This window comes from Oncorhynchus keta, chromosome 21 (assembly GCF_023373465.1).
Source record: "Oncorhynchus keta strain PuntledgeMale-10-30-2019 chromosome 21, Oket_V2, whole genome shotgun sequence".
Lineage (NCBI taxonomy): Eukaryota > Metazoa > Chordata > Actinopteri > Salmoniformes > Salmonidae > Oncorhynchus > Oncorhynchus keta.
Genome location: NC_068441.1, coordinates 29,035,437 through 29,056,797, shown reverse-complemented (window position 1 = coordinate 29,056,797; position 21,361 = coordinate 29,035,437). Strand labels below are relative to the sequence as shown.

Sequence of the window (21,361 nt, the reverse complement as noted above, 5' to 3'; positions counted from 1 at the left end):
CCCCCTCCCTCCCTTTCTTTCTCCACCTCCTCTCCCCCCCTTCCCTCCCATCTCCACTATCACTAATGTGTCCTTTAAGCCCGTGGTCTTTTGAATATGAGTCGTGTCTGCTCTCTCATTTCCCTGCTGATTTGTGTATCTTTCCTTTTCTCGAATCAGCGATTGGATGGAGCGATAGGAGAGGTCCTGGAACATGCAAACTCAGGCAAATCTCCCAGGGTCCAAGGGCCAGGAGGAGGAAGAGGAGAAGAAGGATGCTCCTAAATCCTCTGGTGCTCTCCTGGGGATGTACTGCTGTGTCCAACCTTGAGTCAACAGAAGAACCATCCAGACACACACAGAGACACTTACTCCTACAATCAAGAAAGTAACTTTCTAGCTGGACACCCTTGTCTTCTACCTCTGCAACAGCAACTCCAGGTACTGTTTGACTTGATCATATCTGCCCTCTGTGATTTCTGAGTTTCATGGTGTGTATTGAGAGAAGATAATCAGGATGTTTTATGGCTGGATCGATATAGGCGTACACAGCTTTGACCATCAGAACAGTAAGGTACAGTATGTTGTGGACTTTGTGACATTGACTGAATCTAATGTATAGTAATGGATATCAATGGCAACGCAGTGCTTTTGAATGCTTCTCCCTCTTCTTCCGACAACACCCATTTTTTGATGCAAATACATTCGTTCTGCAGTAAAACTCCATAAATCCTGAAATTGATATTGAAGTCATTTTTAATATCCATCTCAATAACCTCCTGTGTCAGATAATGCAATTTGGTTCAGTGGTTACAGAAATACTCCTTCTTCGTCCAAGGATCTTTCCCTCATAGATTGAGATTGCCTGTATCTGAGAAACATGGAGTACACATTCAGAGCAGTATCCCACAATCCTGGGATTATAATCTGGCGAATCGAGGTAAGGCAGCTGTCAGTCAGTGTATTCTTTGAAAATGATCAGGGTGTGGATTTCACAAAGTCAGTTGTGAAAAAGACAGATGTCTGCATTTCTTTGTCATCACAGAAAATGGAGCTGGTGCAGGTCCCTGAAAAATCACATGGAAACTTCTACGAGGGCGACTGCTACATCCTACTCTCTGTGAGTCTCGGGGCCATGATACTCATCAGGGATGTCATGTCAGCACATTAATTTGTTGAATGAGGGAGTTATGATTTGCAGTGCCAAGTGAAAGTCTACACACCCCTCTTCACATTTGTCTGTCTTCAAATGTAATCTAAAAGGGATTCAATAGTTTTTTCCCCTCTACAGATATACACAACTTCTCCACATTTTTTGTGGTACTTTTTACCCCTTTTTTGTGATATCGACTTGGTAGTTCCAGTCTTGTCTCATCACTTCAACTCCCAACTCGGGAGAGGCGAAGGTCGAGAGCCACGCATCCTCCGAAACACGACCCTACCAAGCCACCCTGCTTTTTGACACACTGCTCGCTTAAGCCTGAAGCCAGCCGCAACAACGTGTCGAAGAAAACACTGTACAACTGGCAACCGTGTCAGCGTGCAAGTGCCCGGCCCACCGCAGGAGTCGCTAGAGCGAGATGGGACAAATACATCCCAGCCGGCCAAACCCTCCCCTAATCTGGACAATGCTGGGCCAATTGTGCCCTGCCTCATGGGTCTCCCGGTCACGGCTGGCTGCAACACAGCCCGGTGCCTTAGACCGCTGCGCCATTCGGGAGGCCTACTCCACATTTTCAAAGTGAAAGAAAGCTATAGAATCATTTCCAAATGAACACAAAAAACCCTAAGATTTCTTGATTGCACATGTCTTCACACGCTAGAGTTAATACTTGGTGAAAGCACCTTTGGCAGCCATTACAGCTGTGAATAGTTTTCAATACGATTCTACCAACTTTGCACAACTCTTAGCGCAACATATATCTATCATTTTTGTCAAAACTGGTCAAGCTCAGTAAATTTGCTTGGGAATCATTGATGGAAAGCAATATTTAATCCTTGTCTCAGATTTTTTAAATAGATTTAAATCGGGACTGAGACTGGACCATTCAAGAACACTCAACTCCTCTTGGTATGCCATTCTGATGTCTTTACATAAACATTTGTGTAATTGTCCTGCGGAAATATAAAACCCTATCCCAAGGTTAGGTTTTCAGAAGGCTATGGTAGGTTTTTCTCTCAACTTTTTACCTGGGATTTGCTCCGTTCATATTTATTTTGACCCTGGCAAACTCCCCAGTCCCTGCCAGTGACAAGCATACCCATGACATGATGCTGTCACCACAATTCTTGAAAATACAAAGGGATCCACAACATTGCATTCACTCCATACTAGCCTGTGTGATAAAGTAAAACATCCACTCCAAATCATCCATTCTGTTTGCAACAAGGATGTTAAGCAATACTGCAAGACAACACAGTGAATACATTAAATAAAAACTACAGGTTTGGGTCAAATCCAATACATTACAGAGGGAAACCCTCTCTATTTTCAAGTATTGTAGTGGCAGCATCATGTTATATGTATGCTTGTCATCGGCAGGAACTGAGGAGTTTGTCAGGATCAAATTAAATATGAAAAGAGCAAAGCCCAGGTAAAAAGTTAGAGGAAAACCAGCCTCAGCCTTCTGAATACCCTGGGATAGAGTTTTATTTTACAGCAAGACAATTACACCAATGTTAATGCCAAAGACACACCAGAATGGCTTTCAAAGTGGTGTTGAGTGTTCCTGAATGGTCCAGTCTCAGTCCTGACTTAAATCTGCTTGAAAAATCTGAAACAAGGTTTGAATATTTCAGTCCATCAATGATTCACAATCAAATGTAATGTGATTGAGCAATTTTGACAAAAACAATGGATATGTTGCCCTATATGTTGGTAGAATCATTTTCTAAATGATTCACAGCTGTAATAATGGCTGCCAAAGGTGCTTCCACCAAGATTTTTTTATTTTGTATTATTTAACCACATATTGACGAGGCAAGTCAGTTAAGAACGCATTCTTATTTACAATGACGGCCTACCCAGTCCAAACCCAGACAACGCTGGGCCAATTGTGCGTCGCCCTATGGGATTTCTTAACTCTGGGTTGTGAAAACATAAGCAATCCAGATATATTTGTTTATTTTTTACATTTTCTATAACTTCCTTTAAACTTTGAAAATGTTGTGTTGATCTGTAGGGAACCCCCACCCCCCCGCACACACATTTAATCAATATTTAGATTGAATTTTAAGGCAGCAAAATGTGAAGACTGTACATAGGGTGTATAGACTTTCACTAGGCACTGCATGTTAATTAATGCCCTGGAGGGAATCAGTGTGTTTGCTTTGGAGTCTGTTTTGCATAATTATCATAGTGGTGACAGTATTTGCTTGCTAACGGCTATATACCATTGGTCCTGGTTTGAAGGCCTGTGAGTCACAAAATGCTCTTTGTGATGTTTCCTCTTTCTATCTCTGTCGGTTTGTTTGTTTGTCTGTCCGCCTCTACCTCCTCTTCTTTCAATCTCCCTCCATGCTTTTTTTATCTCTTTCTATCTCCACCCTCTCCCTATCTGTCACTCTGTTAATCTATCTACAGTGCCTTCAGAAAGTATTCACACCCCATGACTTTTTCCACATGTTGTTGTGTTACAAGGTGGGATTCAAATGGATTTAATGGTCATTTTTAGGTCAATGATCTACATAAAACTCCCTGAGTCAATACATGTTAGAATCTGTGAGTCTTTCTGGGTTAGTCTAGGATTTTGCCTGTGCTTAGTTATATTCTCTTTATTTTTATCCTAAAAAAAACTTCCTAGTCCTTGCAGATGACAAGCATACCCATAACATGATGCAGCCAGCACCATGCTTGAAAATATGAAGAGTGGTACTAGTAGTCATATGTTGGATTTGCCCCAAACATAACACTTTGTATTCAGGATATAAAGTGAATTTCTTTGCCAAATTTTTTGGGGCCTTTCGTGCCTTATTGCAAACAGGATGCATGTTTTGGAATATTTTTTTATTCTGTACAGGCCTACTTCTTTTCACTCTGTCATTTAGGTTAGTGTTGTGGAATAACTACAATGTTGTTGATCCATCCTCAGTTTTCTCCTATCACAGCCATTAAACTCCGTAACTGTCACAATTGGCTAGTGGTGAAATCCCTGAGTCGTTTCCTTCCTCTCTGGCAACTAAGTTAGGAAGGACGCCTGTATATTTTTAGTGACTAGATAAATTGATACACCATCCAAAGTGTCATTAATAACTTCGCCATGCTCAAAGGGATATTCAATGTCTGTTTTTTGTATTTTTACCCATCTACCAATAGGTGCCCTTCTTTGCGAGACATTGGAAAACCTCCCTGGTCTTTGTGATTGAATCTGTGTTTGAAATTCACTGCTCGACTGAGGGACCTTACAGATAATTGTATGTGTGGGATACAAATCATGTTAAACACCATTATTGCACATAGAGTAAGTCCATGCAACTTATTATGTGACTTGCAATAACAAAGGGGTTGAAGACATTTTAGTAAAAACATAATTCAACTTTAACATTATGGGGTATTGTGTGTAGGCCAGTGACACAAAATCTACATTCAAACCATTTTAGTTTCAGGTTGTAACACAACAACATGTGGAAAAAGTAAAGTGGTGTAAATACTTTCTAAAGGCCCTGGATCTATTTCTCTCGCTCTCTCAATTCAATGGGGCTTTATTTACATGGGAAACATGTTTACATTGACAAAGCAAGGGAAGTAAACAATAAACAAAAGTGAGAAGACACAAAACATCAACAAACAATTATTAGAAATTAACAGTAAACATTGCACTCACAAAGGTTTCAAAATGATAAAGACATTTTAAGTGTAATATTATCAACTATGTACAGTGTTTTAGCAATGTGCAAATAGTTGTAGTAGGAATAGTAGGGAAGATAAATAAACAGATAAGTGTTGGTGGTATTTACAGTGTTGTTTCTGCTCCACTGGTTGCCCTTTTCTCATGGCAACGGGCAACACATCTTGCTGCTGCGATTGCACGTTGTGGTATTTTGCCAAACAAATATGGGAGTTTATTATTGTTTTATTTGTTTTCAAATTCTTTGTGGGTCTGTGTGATCTGTGAGAAATATGTATCTCTAATGGGGTCATGCATTTGGCAGGAAGTTCAGCTCAGTTTCCACCACATTTTGCGGCCAGTGTGCACATAGCCTGTCTTCTCTCGAGAGCTATGGAGCTATGGCGGACTCTCGCTATGCTCACTGAGCCTGTACATAGTCAAGGATGTTCTTTCAAATCAAATCAAATCAAATTTATTTATATAGCCCTTCGTACATCAGCTGATATCTCAAAGTGCTGTACAGAAACCCAGCCTAAAACCCCAAACAGCAAACAATGCAGGTGTAAAAGCACGGTGGCTAGGAAAAACTCCCTAGAAAGGCCAAAACCTAGGAAGAAACCTAGAGAGGAACCGGGCTATGTGGGGTGGCCAGTCCTCTTCTGGCTGTGCCGGGTAGAGATTATAACAGAACATGACCAAGATGTTCAAATGTTCATAAATGACCAGCATGGTCGAATAATAATAAGGCAGAACAGTTGAAACTGGAGCAGCAGCAGTCAGGTGGAATGGGGACAGCAAGGAGCCATCATGTCAGGTAGTCCTGGGGCACTGTCCTAGGGCTCAGGTCCTCCGAGAGAGAGAAAGAAAGAGAGAATTAGAGAGAGCATATGTGGGGTGGCCAGTCCTCTTTTGGCTGTGCCGGGTGGAGATTATAACAGAACGTGGCCAAGATGTTCAAATGTTCATAAATGACCAGCATGGTTGAATAATAGTAAGGCAGAACAGTTGAAACTGGAGCAGGAGCATGGCCAGGTGGACTGGGGACAGCAAGGAGTCCTCATGTCAGGTAGTCCTGGGACATGGTCCTAGGGCCCAGGCCAGTTGAAACTGGAGCAGCAGCATGGCCAGGTGGACTGGGGACAGCAAGGAGTCATCATGTCAGGTAGTCCTGGGGCATGGTCCTAGGGCTCAGGTCCTCCGAGAGAGAGAAAGAAAGAGAGAAGGAGAGAATTAGAGAACGCACACTTAGATTCACACAGGACACCGAATAGGACAGGAGAAGTACTCCAGATACAACAAACTGACCCTAGCCCCCCGACACATAAACTACTGCAGCATAAATACTGGAGGCTGAGACAGGAGGGGTCAGGAGACACTGTGGCCCCATCTTTAATTTTGGGTCAGTCACAGAGGTCACGTGTTCTGCCACTGTCTACTCTCTGTTTAGGGCCAGATAGCATTCTAATTTGCTGTTTTTTGGTTAATTAATTTCCAGTTTGTCAAATAGTTCTCTTTTTGCTTTTTCATAATTTGGTTGGGTCTGATTGTGTTGCTGTCCTGGAGCTCCGTGGGGTCTGTTTGTGTTTGTGAACAGAGCCCCAGAAACAGCTGGCTGAGGGGACTCTTCTCTAGGTTAATCTCTCTGTATGTGAGGGCTTTGTGGTGGAATGTTTGGGCATCGGTTTGTTTTAGGTGGTTGTACAATATAACAACTCTATTCTGGATTTGGATAACTACCGGATATTGTCCTAATTCTGCTCTGCATGCATTATTCTGAGTTTTGTGTTGTACACCAAATATATTTTTGCAGAATTCTGCATGCAGCGTCTAAAATGGGTGTTTTTTCAAATTTAGTGAATTCTTGGTTGGTGAGTGGACTCCTAGACCTCACAACCAGAGGACAATGGGTTCTAGAACTGATTCAAGTATTTTTATCCAGACTCTAATTGGGATGTCGAATTTTATGTTCCTTTTGATGGCGTAGAAAGCCCTTCTTGCCTTGTCTCTTAGATCGTTCACAGCCTTGTGGAAGTTACCTGTGGTGTTGATGTTTAAGTAATGCTTGACTTGGGATGAAAGAAGTGCAGGAGCTGTCTTTTTCCAAGTTGGTTCATTAGACTATGTTCACCGAAATTCACAAATTACATTATGCTACAGAGACCTGATTATTCACTGTTAATGGTTTATACAAATTTTCCATTACTTCTCCATGATTTTTAACCACGTTTTCATGACTATTATTATAGCGTACATGAAAAGTAAGCATTATTGACACTGGAAGGCTGCTGTGTCTGATCCCATGTAGACTTACCATCTCCTGCCATTGTGCCCTTGATCAAGGCACTTAACCTTCAACTAAGTAGAACTCCAGTTGTCACATGTTATCAACATGTGGTCAACCCTCAATCTGGAGAGCTCCTGGGTGAGGAGGCTTGGCTATTGATCCAGCCCTGAAACACCCAAGTCTACCCTGTTGAGCAGCTCCTGTTTTGACTACTATGTGGTTAGACCAGGGCTTGAACAAAAGCCTGCACACTCAGTAGCTATCCTGGAGGATGGTTACCACCCTTGATATAAAATATTGCAACATTACAACAAAATGCTTTTGTCTTTATAAAATGATTCCCTCATTCAATGAATCAGTGATCAAATGGATAAAGTAAGCTACTTCAAAGCCAGGTATCTAACTAGACATATTTATATATAAGGCTATAATATTCATGTTTTGGGGGAGATCTATGCACAGCATGTTATTTGTTAGACTATTCTTCGAATATGTTTTAACATTAGCCATAAATTATGGCTACTGTCTAGTAGAGGGGAATCCCAATTTTCCAACATTGCAGATTTATTTAGGCTCCACAGTGGTGGTGGAAATGTGACAACGACACAATGCTTAGTTAATTTCTACAAGTTATCTTGCTATAGCTATGTTTTGAATTGGCTATCTAGTTAGTCTTGTCTGTAATTATTTTATACCTTCTGCTGAAATGTCGCGCTCTTCCTCAGGCAACAGCCCACTCGCACTGGCACACAAACAGCACACACAGACATGCACTGGAGGGTAATTCCCATTTAAAAATGTGCCTTTATGAATTACATAACAAAAATTATTCAGCTAATTTCCATGACTTTTCATGACCTTACAATCCCTAATTTGACAACTTGGAACAGCATTCAGGCTGGCACATATTCAATCTGCGCACTTTCAAACAGTTTACTGTTACGCACAGATTCACAGACTAGCAGCAAATAAACTTGAACAAAACGAAATCAGGAAATGAATTCCCACTCTCCATTGCTATTCAATGCAGATCTCGCCTTCATTCCATTTCGATCAATCATTTTTTTGCCTGTGTGTGAATCTGGGCCCAGCGATAGACTACTTTGTTTTATAGAGGAGGTGGTACGCAGTTCCCCTAAACTTTGAAGTGCCGGTATGGCGCTCTGTACTGCTCTGGCCGAAGTCAAGCAATGTGTCACGCCCTGACCTTAGAGAGCTTTTTATGTCTCTATTTTGGTTTGGTCAGGGTGTGATTTGGGTGTGCATTCTATGTTCTTTTTTCTATGTTTTGTATTTCTTTGTTTTGGCCGGGTATGGTTCTCAATCAGGGACAGCAGACTATCATTGTCTCTGATTGGGAAACATACTTCGGCAGCTTTTTCCCACCTTTGTTTTGTGGGTCGTTTTTTTTTCTCTTCTGTTTAGTGGTCTTCACCTGACAGGACTGTTTCGGTTTCGTGTATTCACTTTGTTATTTCTGTTTATGTGTTCAGTTCAATAAAAGTAATGAACACTCACTCACTACGCTGCGCTTTGGTCCGATTCCTCCTCTTCCGACGACGACACCCGTTACACAATGTGTTTAGGCCAGGAGCTCAACTTTCACATGCCGCCTAATGAAAATGATAAATCGTTTTTTTTAGAAATGTTTGCAAATTTATTTACAAAAACAACATATATGTAAATAACGTAAGTATTCAGACCCTTTGCTATGAGACTCGAAATTGAGCTCAGGTGCATCCTGTTTCCATTGATCATCATTGAGATGTTTCTACAACTTGATTGTAGTCCACCTGTGATAAATTCAATTCCTTCGAACTCATGGCTTGGTTTTTGCTCTGACATGCACTGTCAACTGTGGAACCTTATATAGACAGGTGTGTGCCTTTCCAAATAACTTCCAATCAATTGAATTTACCACAGGTGGACTCCAATCAAGTTGTAGAAACATCTCATAGATGATCAATGGAAACAGGATGTACCTAAGCTGAATTTCGAGTCTCATAGCAAAGGGTCTGAACTTATGTTCATACGATATTATTTTTTTTCTAACATTAAAAAAAAAACTGTTTTCACTTTTTCATTATGGGGTATTGCACGTAGATTTGTAAGGTAACAAAATGTGGAAAAGTCAAGGAGTCTGAATACTTTCCGAATGCACTGTGTACGTGGTCTGTCGTATGTTTTTTTTTGGTAAGAAGCCAATTTGACATTTGCTCAGGACATTGTTTTCACTGAGGAAATGTTGGTGTCTGCTGTTGTTGATACTGCAGAGGATTTCTGTGATTGCTGTTAACACAGATTCCACAGTAATTATTGGGGTGAAATTTGTCTCCACTTTTGTGGCTTGTGGTAATCAGACTTTGGTTACAAATATTGGGGAATACGCCAGACCTAAGAATAATGTTGGAGAGTTTAAGAATAGCCCATTTGAATTTATGGTCTGTATATTTTATCATTTTGTTTAGTATATCATTAACAACACAGGCCTTTTCAGGTTGGAGGGTTTGTATTTGTCCTGTAGCTCATCCAATGTAATTGGAGAATCCAGTGGGTTCTGGTAGTCTTTAATAGCTGATTTTGGCTCTTATTCTTTGCCTTATTCTAGAATGGATTAAATTGGATTTGTCTCTCATCAATCTACATACAATACCCCATAATGACAAAGTGAAAACAGTTTTTTTGAAATGTTAGAACTGTTATATTGCTGAAGAGGTTGGATAAGTGGTTTATCCATACATCTCAATTTTGAATAGATAGCTCTTCATTAAGCCATTTCTCGTTGCTGTTCATTTTCTTAGGTTTTCTGCCTGAATTAAAATGTGATATGTTAGCTGATAGGTCAAATATATTGTTCAGGCTTCCTACTTCTAAGTTTACACCTTCACTATTTGCAGAGAAACATTTTGTCCAGGAAGTTCTCTAGGGGTGATTGGCTTTGTTTTTGGCCAATTGTTTTTTGGTAGGTATCTACACTACCCTCCTACCATCGATAGCATTTCTCAATAGCATGCAGTTTTTTCGGCTTCGATGCCTTATGGTTGAGTATTGCTCTCTTCAAGTAGATTGTGATTTTGCTGTGATCTGATAGGGGTGTCAGTGGGCTAACTGTGAACACTCTGAGAAACTCTGGGTTAAGGTCAGTGATAAAGTGGTCTGCAGTATTACTGCCAAGAGATGAGCTATAGGTGTACCTATAGATGTAGTTCCCTCGAAGCCTATCATTGACTATGTACAAACCCAGCGTGAAACGGAGCTGTTGTTGTAGTTGTGTCTAGGGGGGCATATTGATCTCTCTCTCTTTATCTCCCACTGTCTATCTCAGACCCAGAAAGTGGGTAGCTCTCTCTCCTATGACATCCACTACTGGATCGGCTCCCAGTCCAGTCAGGATGAACAGGGTGCGGCCGCAGTCTACACCATCCAGCTGGATGAGTTCCTGGGATCAGGGCCCATCCAGCACCGCGAGGCCCAGAACCATGAGTCGGATGCCTTCCGGGGATACTTCAAACAAGGGGTCATGTAAGTATATACAGTGGCTTGTGAAAGTATTCACCGCCCTTGGAATTTTTACTATTTTGTTGCCTTGCAACCTGGAATTAAAATAGATTTTTTGGGGGGGTTTGTATCATTTGACTTACACAGCATGCCTACCACTTTGAAAATGCAAAATATTTATTTTTGTGAAACAAATGACAAATAAGACAAAAAAACAGAACTTGATGGTGCACACCTATTGGGGTATGTCTCTATAAGCTTGGCACATCTAGCCACTGGGATATTTGCCCATTTGTAACGATCTTCTTCATCTGAGGAACAGGAAAGATCGGACCAAAACGCAGCATGGTAGGTGTCCATGTTAATTTAATAACTGAAGACGAAATACAAAATAACCAAGTGAAACAACGAAAATCGAAACAGTCCTGAAAGGTGACAACACAAAACAGGAAACAACTCCCCACAAAACCGATGTGGGCAAGAGCTACCTAAGTATGATTGAGAATCAGAGACAACGATAGACAGCTGCCTCTGATTGGGAACCATACCAGGCCAAACACAGAAAACATAGAAAAACAACATAGAATGCCAACCCCAACTCACTCCCCGACCAAACCAAAATGGAGACATCAAAAAGGAACTAAGGTCAGGGCGTGACACCATTCTTCAAGGCAAACTGCTCCAGCTCCTTCAAGTTGTATGGGTTCCGTTGGTTTATAGCAATCTTTTAGTCATACCACAGATTCTCAATTGGATTGAGGTCTGGGCTTTGACTTGGCCATTCCAAGACATTTAAATGTTTCCCCTTAAACCACTCAAGTGTTGCTTTAGCAGTATGCTTAGGGTTATTGTCCTGCCGGAAGGTGAACCTCCGTCCCAGTCTCAAATCTCTGGAAGATTGAAAGAGGTTTCCCTCAAGAATTTCCCTGTATTTAGCTCCATCCATCATTCCTTAAATTCTGACCAGTTTCCAGTCCCTGCCGATGGAAAAACATCCCCACAGCATGATGCTGGGGATGGTGTTCTCAGGGTGATGAGAGGTGTTGGGTTTGCGCCAGACATAGCATTTTCCTTTGGCCAAAAAGCTCAATTTTAGTCTCATCTGACCAGAGTACCTTCTTCCATATGTTTGGGGAATCTCCCACATGTCTTTTGGCGAACACCAAACATGTTTGCTTATTTTTTTCTTTAAGCAATGGCCTTTAACTGGCCACTCTTCCATAAAGCCCAGCTTTGTGGAGTGTACGGCTTAAAGTGGTCCTATGGACAGATACTCCAATCTCCACTGTGAAGCTTTGCAGCTCCTTCAGGGTTATCTTTGGTCTCTTTGTTGCCTCTCTGATGAATGCCCTCCTTGCCTGGTCCATGAGCTTTGGTGGGTGGCCCTCTGTTGGCAGGTTTGTTGTGGTGCCATATTCTTTCCATTTTTAATAATGGATTTAATGGTGCTCGTGGGATGTTCAAAGTTTCTGATATTTTTTTTTTATAACCCAACCCTGATCTGTACTCCACAACATTGTCCCTGACTTGTTTGGAGAGCTCCTTGGTCTTCATGGGGCCGCTTGCTTGGTGGTGCCCCTTGCTTAGTGGTGTTGCAAACTCTGGGGCCTTTCAGAACAGGTGTGTATATATACTGAGATCATGTAACAGATCATGTGACACTTAGATTGCACACAGGTGGACTTTATTTAACTAATTATGTGACTTCTGAAGGTAATTGGTTTCACCAGATCTTATTTAGGGGCTTCACAGCAAAGTGGGTGAATACATATGCACACACCACTTTTCCGTTTTTTTATTTTGTAGAATTTTTGGAAACAAGTAATTTTTTCAATTTCACTTCACCAATTTGGACTATTTTGTGTATGTCCATTACATGAAATCCAAATAAATATCCATTTAAATGACAGGTTGTAATGCAACAAAATATGAAAAACGCCAAGGGGGATGAATACTTTTGCAAGGCACTGTACATAAAATATATATAAATATATACACAGAGACAGAGACAGGGAGAAATCAAACAATCTCATCGTTATACTCTGTTCAGTATTCCCATTCTGATCTTATTCTGAGGCACTGTGGGTAATTCTTCTGTGGGTGTAGGTTGGGCAAAGCAGCATAGTTATCAATGGTGATTAGTGTACCCACCCATACAGATTTGATTATTGAGCAAAAGCTCTTATTTCAACGTCACTAAAAACACAATGTATATTGTGCATGCAATACAGACATTACACTGTAATAAAACCAAGAGAAATTTATTTTATAGCCTACTTACCTCTCTGTCTCCTACAGCTATAAGAAGGGTGGGGTGGCATCAGGAATGAAACACATAGAGACCAACAGTTATGACATCCAGAGACTGCTGCATGTGAAAGGGAAGAAAAGGGTCAGCGCCATGGAGGTGAGAAACATAGATACAGGGGGATTTCATTCTGTGTAACACAACAGGAAGTGCTGCTGAAAATGCTTGAAAATGAACTTGTAATGTATCTGGCACAATTCTGCCTATACTGTAGGTAGAGATGAGCTGGAAAAGCTTCAATCTTGGGGATGTCTTTCTGTTGGACTCTGGTAAAACCATCATTCAGTGGAATGGACCAGAGAGCAACAGACAGGAGAGGCTCAAGGTACGGTAACGATCTGTGCAATTGCTATTCTCAAGGAGTGCATCAACAGTGAAGTCAATGTAATCTTATTACACCTACCTCCTATCAGTGACACGATGAAGCTAATTCCATATTGGTAGCTCAATAAACCAAGAGTGGTTGAAGTGAAATCCACTTCAATCCCCTAAAGATTGGCTGAAGAGACCCCTTGTAGAAACACATTAGAAGTAACACTTTAGATTAGAATCACAGTAAATCAATCACACACCTCTGGGTTATTCCACCAATTCTGTGCCTTTTGAAAATATTTGATTTCACCTAATTTTAACATTCTGTCATAAAGAGCACATGTTCATGTAATGTGGTGGGTGCTGTTGGCAGGGAAGTCAGGCGCAGGAGAATGAACTTGGTAAAAACGGAGCTGTTTAATAAACATCAAAACCTCCGAAAACCAAAGTATACAAAAATAACATAATTGGGTGCAAAACCCGTGGCACACCAGAACAAATAACACACCTACATACAACAAACAATCTCTGACAAGGACATGAGGGGAAACAAAGGGTTAAATACACAACATGTAATAAATGGGATTGGAACCAGGTGTGTAGGAAGACAAGACAAAACCAATGGAAAATGAAAAATGGATCAATGATGGCTAGAAGGTCGGTGACAAGGAGAGGGACCGGACAAGGAGAGGGACCGGACAAGGAGAGGGACCGGACAAGGAGAGGGACCGGACAAGGAGAGGGACCGACTTCGGCGGAAGTCGTGACAGTTCAACTTTATTCAAAACAAATCTTTCCATCTTGATAGGTTAAATAAATAAATAAATAAATACTATAATAAGTGCCTATTAAGTGCCAAATAAAGTAACAGGGTTGACCATAACAGGGTTTATGATTTCATATTAAATCCGACATAAAATCCCATTGTGACAGGGGGAATGGAAGCTTGTTGTGGGCAACAGAGAGCGGCAGTTGAATGCAAGCTTCACAAAAAAACGTTTATCTCGCCTGTCTATCTTATGGGTAACAGGGTTGACAGGTGTTATGCTCGACCTGTTTAGTTGTCCCATCACAAAACACCAGAAAATTGCCAAAAAGAGTAGAACCAGCTCACTTGCGTTTACACTATGATTTGACTATTAGATGTTCAATGTTTCTTTTGGAAAAAATTATCCAAAACTCAATAAAAATGCAGTTATTGTAACAGGGTTGACCTTAAATTGAACCACTAATCAAATTAAATAAATAATCTTTAGAAATTAATTTGGCAAATCAAGTTAATAACTAGGGCTTTACAATGATGATGAAACTTGGGAAAATGTTTGGTGGGTTGAAATCTTCCTAAAAGTGACACAGGGTTGATAGAGGAACATGTACAAATGCAGAAGTTTTTCACTTTATAAGCCATAATTCATATAAAAAAGTCTGATTTATCGAATTCTCCAGGTGGTATATATTAAAGGGCACTTCATTTAATTTAACAGACTTTTAAAATGCAATATTGGTGAACAATTTCTACTGAAAATATCAAAGGGACGCAACATCCACTCTTTTCATGGAACGACATCTCTAACTTTACATTCTGTGACTCTTAGGGCATGCTGCTGGCTAAAGACATTCGGGACAGGGAGCGAGGGGGTCGGACGGAGATAGGGGTGATAGAGGGGGAAGCAGAAGCAAATTCCTCTAAACTGATGGACATCCTGAATAGCATTCTGGGGCAACGGACCTCCAAGCTGCCCAGTGGAACGCCTGATGAATTAGCTGATCAACAACAGAAAGCACAGCTTACTCTGTACCAGTGAGTGGCTAAGGGCCCATGCCCAGATGTCCTGTATTTTTGCCTGTTTGGATTGTGTCAGGCATTTATTCCCAAAAAGGTTAACTCCAAAAAGTTTAAAACTCATTCTGAATCATAGTTAGCCTAGTCCAAGCCATGTTTGGCATGACAATAAGATACAAGGAGTTGACATGATAGCATGCTTAGTCATTAGTAAGTATGTCCTGTCTTCAACAGTGTGTCTGATGCTGAGGGCCAGATGAAAGTCATAGAAGTTGCCACTAGGCCACTGGTTCAGGACATGTTGAATCATGACGTAAGTCTGCCGAGCAGAAAATTGTACAAGTCGGACATCATTTGATATTAGCATTATGAAGAGTTGTGGGCTCCCAGTTATAGACATTTGCTCATGTGACTTAATCTTTCTCCAGGACTGTTATTTCCTAGACCAGGGAGGGGTGAAGATCTTTGTGTGGAAGGGGAAGCGAGCCAACAAGGCAGAGAGACAGGCTGCCATGTCCAGAGCTTTGGTGGGTATAAGAGATCACACATACTGTACATACTGTATGGTATCTTCTTTTTGTTTCCTCTTTTGTAACAAAAAATCAGCTATAGTGGCAGCTTGAGTTTTGTGTGCCAAGTAACCAGTTGCAGTATCTGATGGGAATGCACTGAATCTGTCTCCTTCCTCTGTGAACAGGAGTTCATTAAGCTGAAGAACTACCCCACCACCACCAATGTGGAGACAGTGAATGACGGGGCAGAGTCTGCCCTCTTTAAGCAGCTGTTCCAGAGCTGGAGTGTGAAGGATCAGACTGTAGGCCTGGGCAAAACACACAGTGTGGGGAGAGTGGGTATGTGTTTCTATGTTAGGTACCAGATCCAAATCAATAGCTAGAAATGGGATAAAAGTTATTGTCTTTAAGTGACTACCTTTCCCCCTTTTGGATGTATGTTTGACATGAGTGCTTGGAAAATACTATCTTTAGTATCTAATTGCTCACTTTGTGTTTGTCTTTATTTTGTGGAGTCATTAAAACTCGTTTTTCAACCACTCCACAAATTTCTTGTTAACAAACTATAGTTTTGGCAAGTCGGTTAGGACATCTTCTTTGTGCATGACACAAGTAATTTTTCAACAATTGTTTACAGACAGATTATTTCACTTATAACTCACTGTATCACAATTCCAGTGGGTCAGAAGTTTACATACACTAAGTTGACTGTGCCTTTAAACAGCTTGGAAAATTCCAGAAAATGATGTCATGGCTTTAGAAGCTTCTGATGGGCTAATTGACATCATTTAAGTCAATTGGAGGTGTACCTGTAGATGTATTTCAAGGCCTACCTTCAAACTCAGTGCCTCTTTGCTTGACATCATGGGAATATCAAAAGAAATCAGCCAAAACCTTAAAAAAAAATGTGTAAACCTCCACAAGTCTGGTTCATCCTTGGGAGCATTTCCAAACGCCTGAAGGTACCACGTTCATCTGTACAAACAATAGTACACAAGTATAAACACCATGGGGCCACGCAGCCGTCATACCTCAGGAAGGAGACGCGTTCTGTCTCCTAGAGATGAACGTACTTTGGTGCGATAACTGCAAATCAATCCCAGAACAACGGCAAAGGACCTTGTGAAGATGCTGGAGGAAACAGGTACAAAAGTATCTATATCCACAGTAAAATGAGTCCTATATCGACATAACCTGAAAGGCCGCTCAGCAAGGAAGAAGCCACTGCTCCAAAACCGCCATATAAAAGCCAGACTACGGTTTGTAACTGCACATGTGGACAAAGATCATACTTTTTGGAGAAATGTCCTCTGGACTGATGAAAAAAAAATAGAACTGTTCGGCCATATTGACCATCACTATGTTTGGAGGATAAAGGGGGAGGCTTGCAAGAGGAAGAACACCATCCCAACCGTGAAGCGCGGGGGTAGCAGCATCATGTTGTGGGGGTGCTTTGCTGCAGGAGGGACTGGTGCACTTCACAAAATAGATGGCATCATGAGGAAAGGAAAATTGTGGATATATTGAAGCAACGTCTCAAGACAACAGTCAGGAAGTTAAAGCTTGGTCACAAACTGGTCTTCCAAATGGACAATGACCCCAAGCATACTTCCAAAGTTGTGGAAAAATGGCTTAAAGACAACAAAGTCAAGGTATTTGAGTGGTCATCACAAAGCCCTGACCTCAATCCTATAGAACATTTGTGGGTAGAACTGAAAACGTGTGTTCGAACAAGGAGGCCTACAAACCTGACTCAGTTACACCAGCTCTGTCAGGAGGAATGGGCCAAAATTCACCCAACTTATTTTGGGGCGCTTGTGGAAGGCTACCCGAAACATTTGGCCCAAGTAAAATGATTTAAAGGCAATGCTACCAAATACTAATTGAGTGTATGTAAACTTCTGACCCACTGGGAATGTGATGAAAGAAATAAAAGCTGAAATAAATCATTCTCTCTAGTATATTTTGGACATTTTACATTCTTAAAATAAAGTGGGGATCCTAATTGACCTAAGACAGGGTATTTCTACTATGATGAAATGTCAGGGATTGTAAAACTGAGTTTAAATGTATTTGGCTAAGGTATATTTAAACACTTTTTTGTTTGTGTTACATCATAGTTTTATATAAGTGTTATATATGTGTTATTTCATAGTTTTGATGTATTCACTATTATTCTACAATGTAGAAAATAATAAAAATAAAGAATGAGTAGGTGTGTCCAAACTTTTGACTAATACTGTATACATATATATGTTAGCCAACGTCACTCAGGAGAAGTTTGATGCCACACGGATGCATGTGATGCCAGATGTAGCAGCACAGGAGCGCATGGTGGATGATGGCACTGGCCAACTGCAGGTAAACTCACAAAAACATTAACTCTGATTTATGTCATTTGTTCCAAGATATCTCTCATTTGACTCACTGTTTGTTCCTTGTGGACATTTCATACACTCTCTGTGACACATGCAGGTGTGGCGTATCGAGGACCTGGAGCTGGTCCCAGTGGAATCCCAGTGGCATGGCTTCTTCTATGGAGGAGACTGCTACTTGGTCCTCTACACTTATGAGGTCCACAACAAACTCAACTACCTCCTTTACATGTGGCAGGTAAAGGAGCTCACTGCCATTGTAGAACGCATGAAGGTTCATCCATTTATTTGGAATAACATGGAAATAAAATTACCTTACTTTAGACCTAAATACATCATCATTACAGTTCATATTTTTTTCCAGGGGCGTCATGCCTCTCAGGATGAGATAACGGCATCTGCCTTCCAGGCAGTGGCCCTGGATCAAAAGTATGGTGACCAGCCTGTACAAGTAAGGATCACCATGGGCAAGGAACCCAGACACTTCATGGCCATGTTCAAGGGTAAAATGGTTATATTTGAGGTGAGACAGTTTTATTTTTTGATTTAATGGTACAATGATACAATTTAAGAATTGTGAAACTGGTTTTCCTTTTCTGATATCCCTGGATTGTCTTTTGTTTATCCGTGATTATAGGTTGATTTAGGATTTCAAACCATGAAGTAATTTATTACAACATATTTAAATCAAACCTGACCTGCTCTCCTCATCTTCTGTTCCTTAGGGTGGTACCTCCAGAAAAGGGACATCTGACCCAGAGCCCCCCATCAGATTGTTCCAGGTCCGCGGTTCTGACGCCTCCAACACCAAAGCGATCGAGGTGCCGGCCCTGGCAGCCTCGCTCAACTCAAACGATGTCTTTCTGCTGAGGAGCCAGTCCGGGATTCACCTGTGGTGTGGCAAGGTACTGTAGGGAGGATAAATAGATATATCCAGGTGTGGAATCTGCTGGTTTTCTGTTCTACCAGATAATTAATTGCACACACCTGGTGTGACGGGTCTAAATCAGTCCCTGACTGAAGGGGAACAATTAATAAAATGAAGTGGAACATGCTTCGAGGTCCAGAGTTGAGTTTGTGGGGTATAGGGAATAGGGTGCCATTTGGGACGCAGACACAGAGATGGTACAACATTCTGTCTAATAGTCTCTCTCTGATTGGCCAGGGATCAAGTGGGGATGAGAGAGCCATGGCTAAGGAGGTCAGTTCTGTAATTGGACAGCACTCAACTGCTGAAGAGATCGTGGCGGAGGGTCAGGAGCCTGTTGAATTCTGGGATTTACTTGGAGGGAAGGCCCCTTATGCCAACGACAAGAGGTAATAAACGGTCATAAAGTATGGCAGTATGTTCCCTTGCCATTATCTGTATTTCAACCAAATATTCTCTCATATAATGTAAATTGGAGCAGCTGTATTAGGTTAGTGAAGTGATTGCAATCCTAAACCATGTACAATTGATTGATGTGAGTCACTGTGCTAGATATGTTGGATTTCAAGTAAACAGTTTGGTGTATTTACATTTGTGTGAGTGTGTTTCTTGTCTCTGAAAGACTACAGCAGGCTGCTCTGGATCATCAGCAGCGTCTCTTTGAATGCTCCAATAAGACTGGCCGTTTCATCGTTACCGAGGTGACCCAGTTCACACAGGATGACCTCAGCGAGGATGATGTCATGCTGCTAGACACGTGGGACCAGGTACAGTGTGTATTGTTAACACAACTTGCAATGTTAACCAAATTGGTATAAAGTAAATCACACAATTATAAAACATTATACTAACAAAAAGGTAATAGATCTGCAATCAAAGCACTGCCACATGAAGCTTACTTTATTTTGTATATTTTATATTACATTTGTGAATCGTCATCAGATATCTGATCATGTTGCATCCAGGTTTTCCTCTGGGTAGGGAATGAGGCCAATGAGTTGGAGAGGAAGGAAGCTGTGGTCACCAGTCAGGAGTACCTGCGAACCCACCCAGGGTCCCGGGACCCTGACACCCCCATCCTCCTCATCAAGCAGGGGTACGAACCCCCCACCTTCACCGGCTGGTTCAACGCCTGGGACCCCTCCAAATGGAGCGTGAGTGCAAGTGATCTCCTTCTCTTCCAGTTGAACTCTCGGCCTGTGTGTGTGTGTGTGTCTGTGTGTCTGTGTGTGTGCGTCAAAAATTGTACACAACTGTTTAAGTATATAGATTCCATCAATAATACTGTACACACATTTGTTGTGTTAGGGAGGGAAAACTTACGAAGAGCTGAAGAAAGAGTTGGGGGAGGTGACATTCCTCGTAAGGATCACAAATGTAAGCACAATTTTACTTATCTATGCATTCACCAAAACTTGGTGTAAAGAAGGGGATTGAGAAAATTATGAGATGAATCGATCAATCAATTGACCTAACCTTGCTGTGAACTCAACCCAACAGACGAAGGGATAACTCAATTGTATTGGCCCTGTACACACTCAGGCCATTACAACAGATTTACAACCCACTTTGGTTGTGATACAACTGATCGTTTAGTTTGTCTGAACAAAAATGATTACTCATCCATTATGCTTCGGCAGCCGTTGTGTAAAACAAAATTGTCAGACAAACTCCTGAATCTAATCTTTGCCTCTCAGGAGCAGAATGGTGTTGAGACCAACAAGAGCTTCCAGTCTTACCCACCTAAGGACCTGATCAACAAACTAGCCAATGAGCTGCCTAAGGGTGTCGAACCCACCCAAAAGGAGGTAGGTGTACTGAGCTGCTATAATGAAGTGACTAGTGTTCAAAGTACTGCCACACTGATACACTCAGATGATGTATTCATTGGTAGTTTTTAAAGTGTGAAAAGTATATTCTCTCCTCAATATGAGTTACGCTGTAGTACAACTTGTTTTAAGTGTCTTGACAAATGTATTCTTTACACTTGAATGTTGCCTTGAAACATGTAAATGGTCTCCTCTCTCTCCCTCCTCTGTCTTCCAGAAACATCTCTCAGACTCAGACTTCAGTGCCATATTTGGAATGTCTAAAAACCTGTTTGCCAGCCTGCCTATATGGAAGCAGCTGAGCATTAAAAAAGGCAAAGGCTTATTTTAAGGGGACTGAATCTCTCATAATTTTGCATCAATTTCCAGATGTTTAAATTTGCAAAGCATACTAATTGTACCTTGTTCCAACATTACTTTTAATTTGTGTCTTATTATTTTGTTCTAATTTCAAAGACTGTCATAAATTCAATGGATGTCAGAAGACATTAACTGAGATAATTAATGTTTTGTGCACTTAAAAAAACATTTTGATTGTACATGTCTACCTCAACCAAACATCCATGTTAAATACAATCAATTGAATAAAAACATCAATGTGTGTATTCTCAATTATTATATTATTGCCTCTTCGGACCACGCACAACTACCATATATCCTGTAGTTTAGTTGATTGTAATATGGTAGGACTCAATATACAAATAAAAAAGGGGATATGTCTATC

The 21,361-nt window shown here is 41.1% G+C and overlaps 1 protein-coding gene and 1 long non-coding RNA gene across 4 annotated transcripts; one reads left to right on the top strand and one right to left on the bottom strand.

Annotated features, from left to right (window-relative positions):
* Positions 1-246: 246 nt before the first annotated feature.
* On the top strand, positions 247-21,357 carry LOC118400397 (advillin-like). 3 transcript variants are annotated; one of them, XM_035797239.2, is made up of 20 exons: positions 247-420; positions 834-919; positions 1,025-1,099; positions 10,418-10,614; positions 12,889-12,997; positions 13,113-13,223; positions 14,806-15,011; positions 15,228-15,306; positions 15,422-15,520; positions 15,691-15,844; positions 17,766-17,866; positions 17,981-18,118; positions 18,245-18,403; positions 18,606-18,785; positions 19,046-19,197; positions 19,431-19,575; positions 19,774-19,962; positions 20,117-20,185; positions 20,506-20,616; positions 20,855-21,357. In XM_035797239.2, exons 2-20 carry the CDS (start codon positions 860-862, stop codon positions 20,966-20,968), a joined length of 2,448 nt encoding a protein of 815 aa, XP_035653132.1. In that variant the 5' UTR covers positions 247-420; positions 834-859; the 3' UTR covers positions 20,969-21,357. The 3 variants fall into 3 exon arrangements, with proteins under 3 accessions (XP_035653132.1, XP_035653130.1, XP_035653128.1); XM_035797237.2 differs by having other exon boundaries at positions 818-919; XM_035797235.2 differs by having other exon boundaries at positions 787-919.
* Positions 5,652-9,030, bottom strand: LOC118400398 (uncharacterized). The gene is made up of 3 exons (XR_004829007.2): positions 8,796-9,030; positions 8,611-8,705; positions 5,652-6,003 (listed from the first exon to the last, which is right to left on the bottom strand). It is a non-coding gene; the product is annotated as an uncharacterized LOC118400398 (long non-coding RNA).
* Positions 21,358-21,361: the final 4 nt, after the last annotated feature.

Bases quoted from the DNA above. Each gene is read 5' to 3' on its own strand.
- LOC118400397 (XM_035797239.2), top strand. From the start codon at position 860: ATGGAGTACACATTCAGAGCAGTATCCCACAATCCTGGGATTATAATC. The intron at 18,119-18,244 runs GTAAAGGAGCTC...ATTTTTTTCCAG, and splicing joins ACCTCCTTTACATGTGGCAG to GGGCGTCATGCCTCTCAGGA. The intron at 20,186-20,505 runs GTAAGCACAATT...TTTGCCTCTCAG, and splicing joins TCCTCGTAAGGATCACAAAT to GAGCAGAATGGTGTTGAGAC.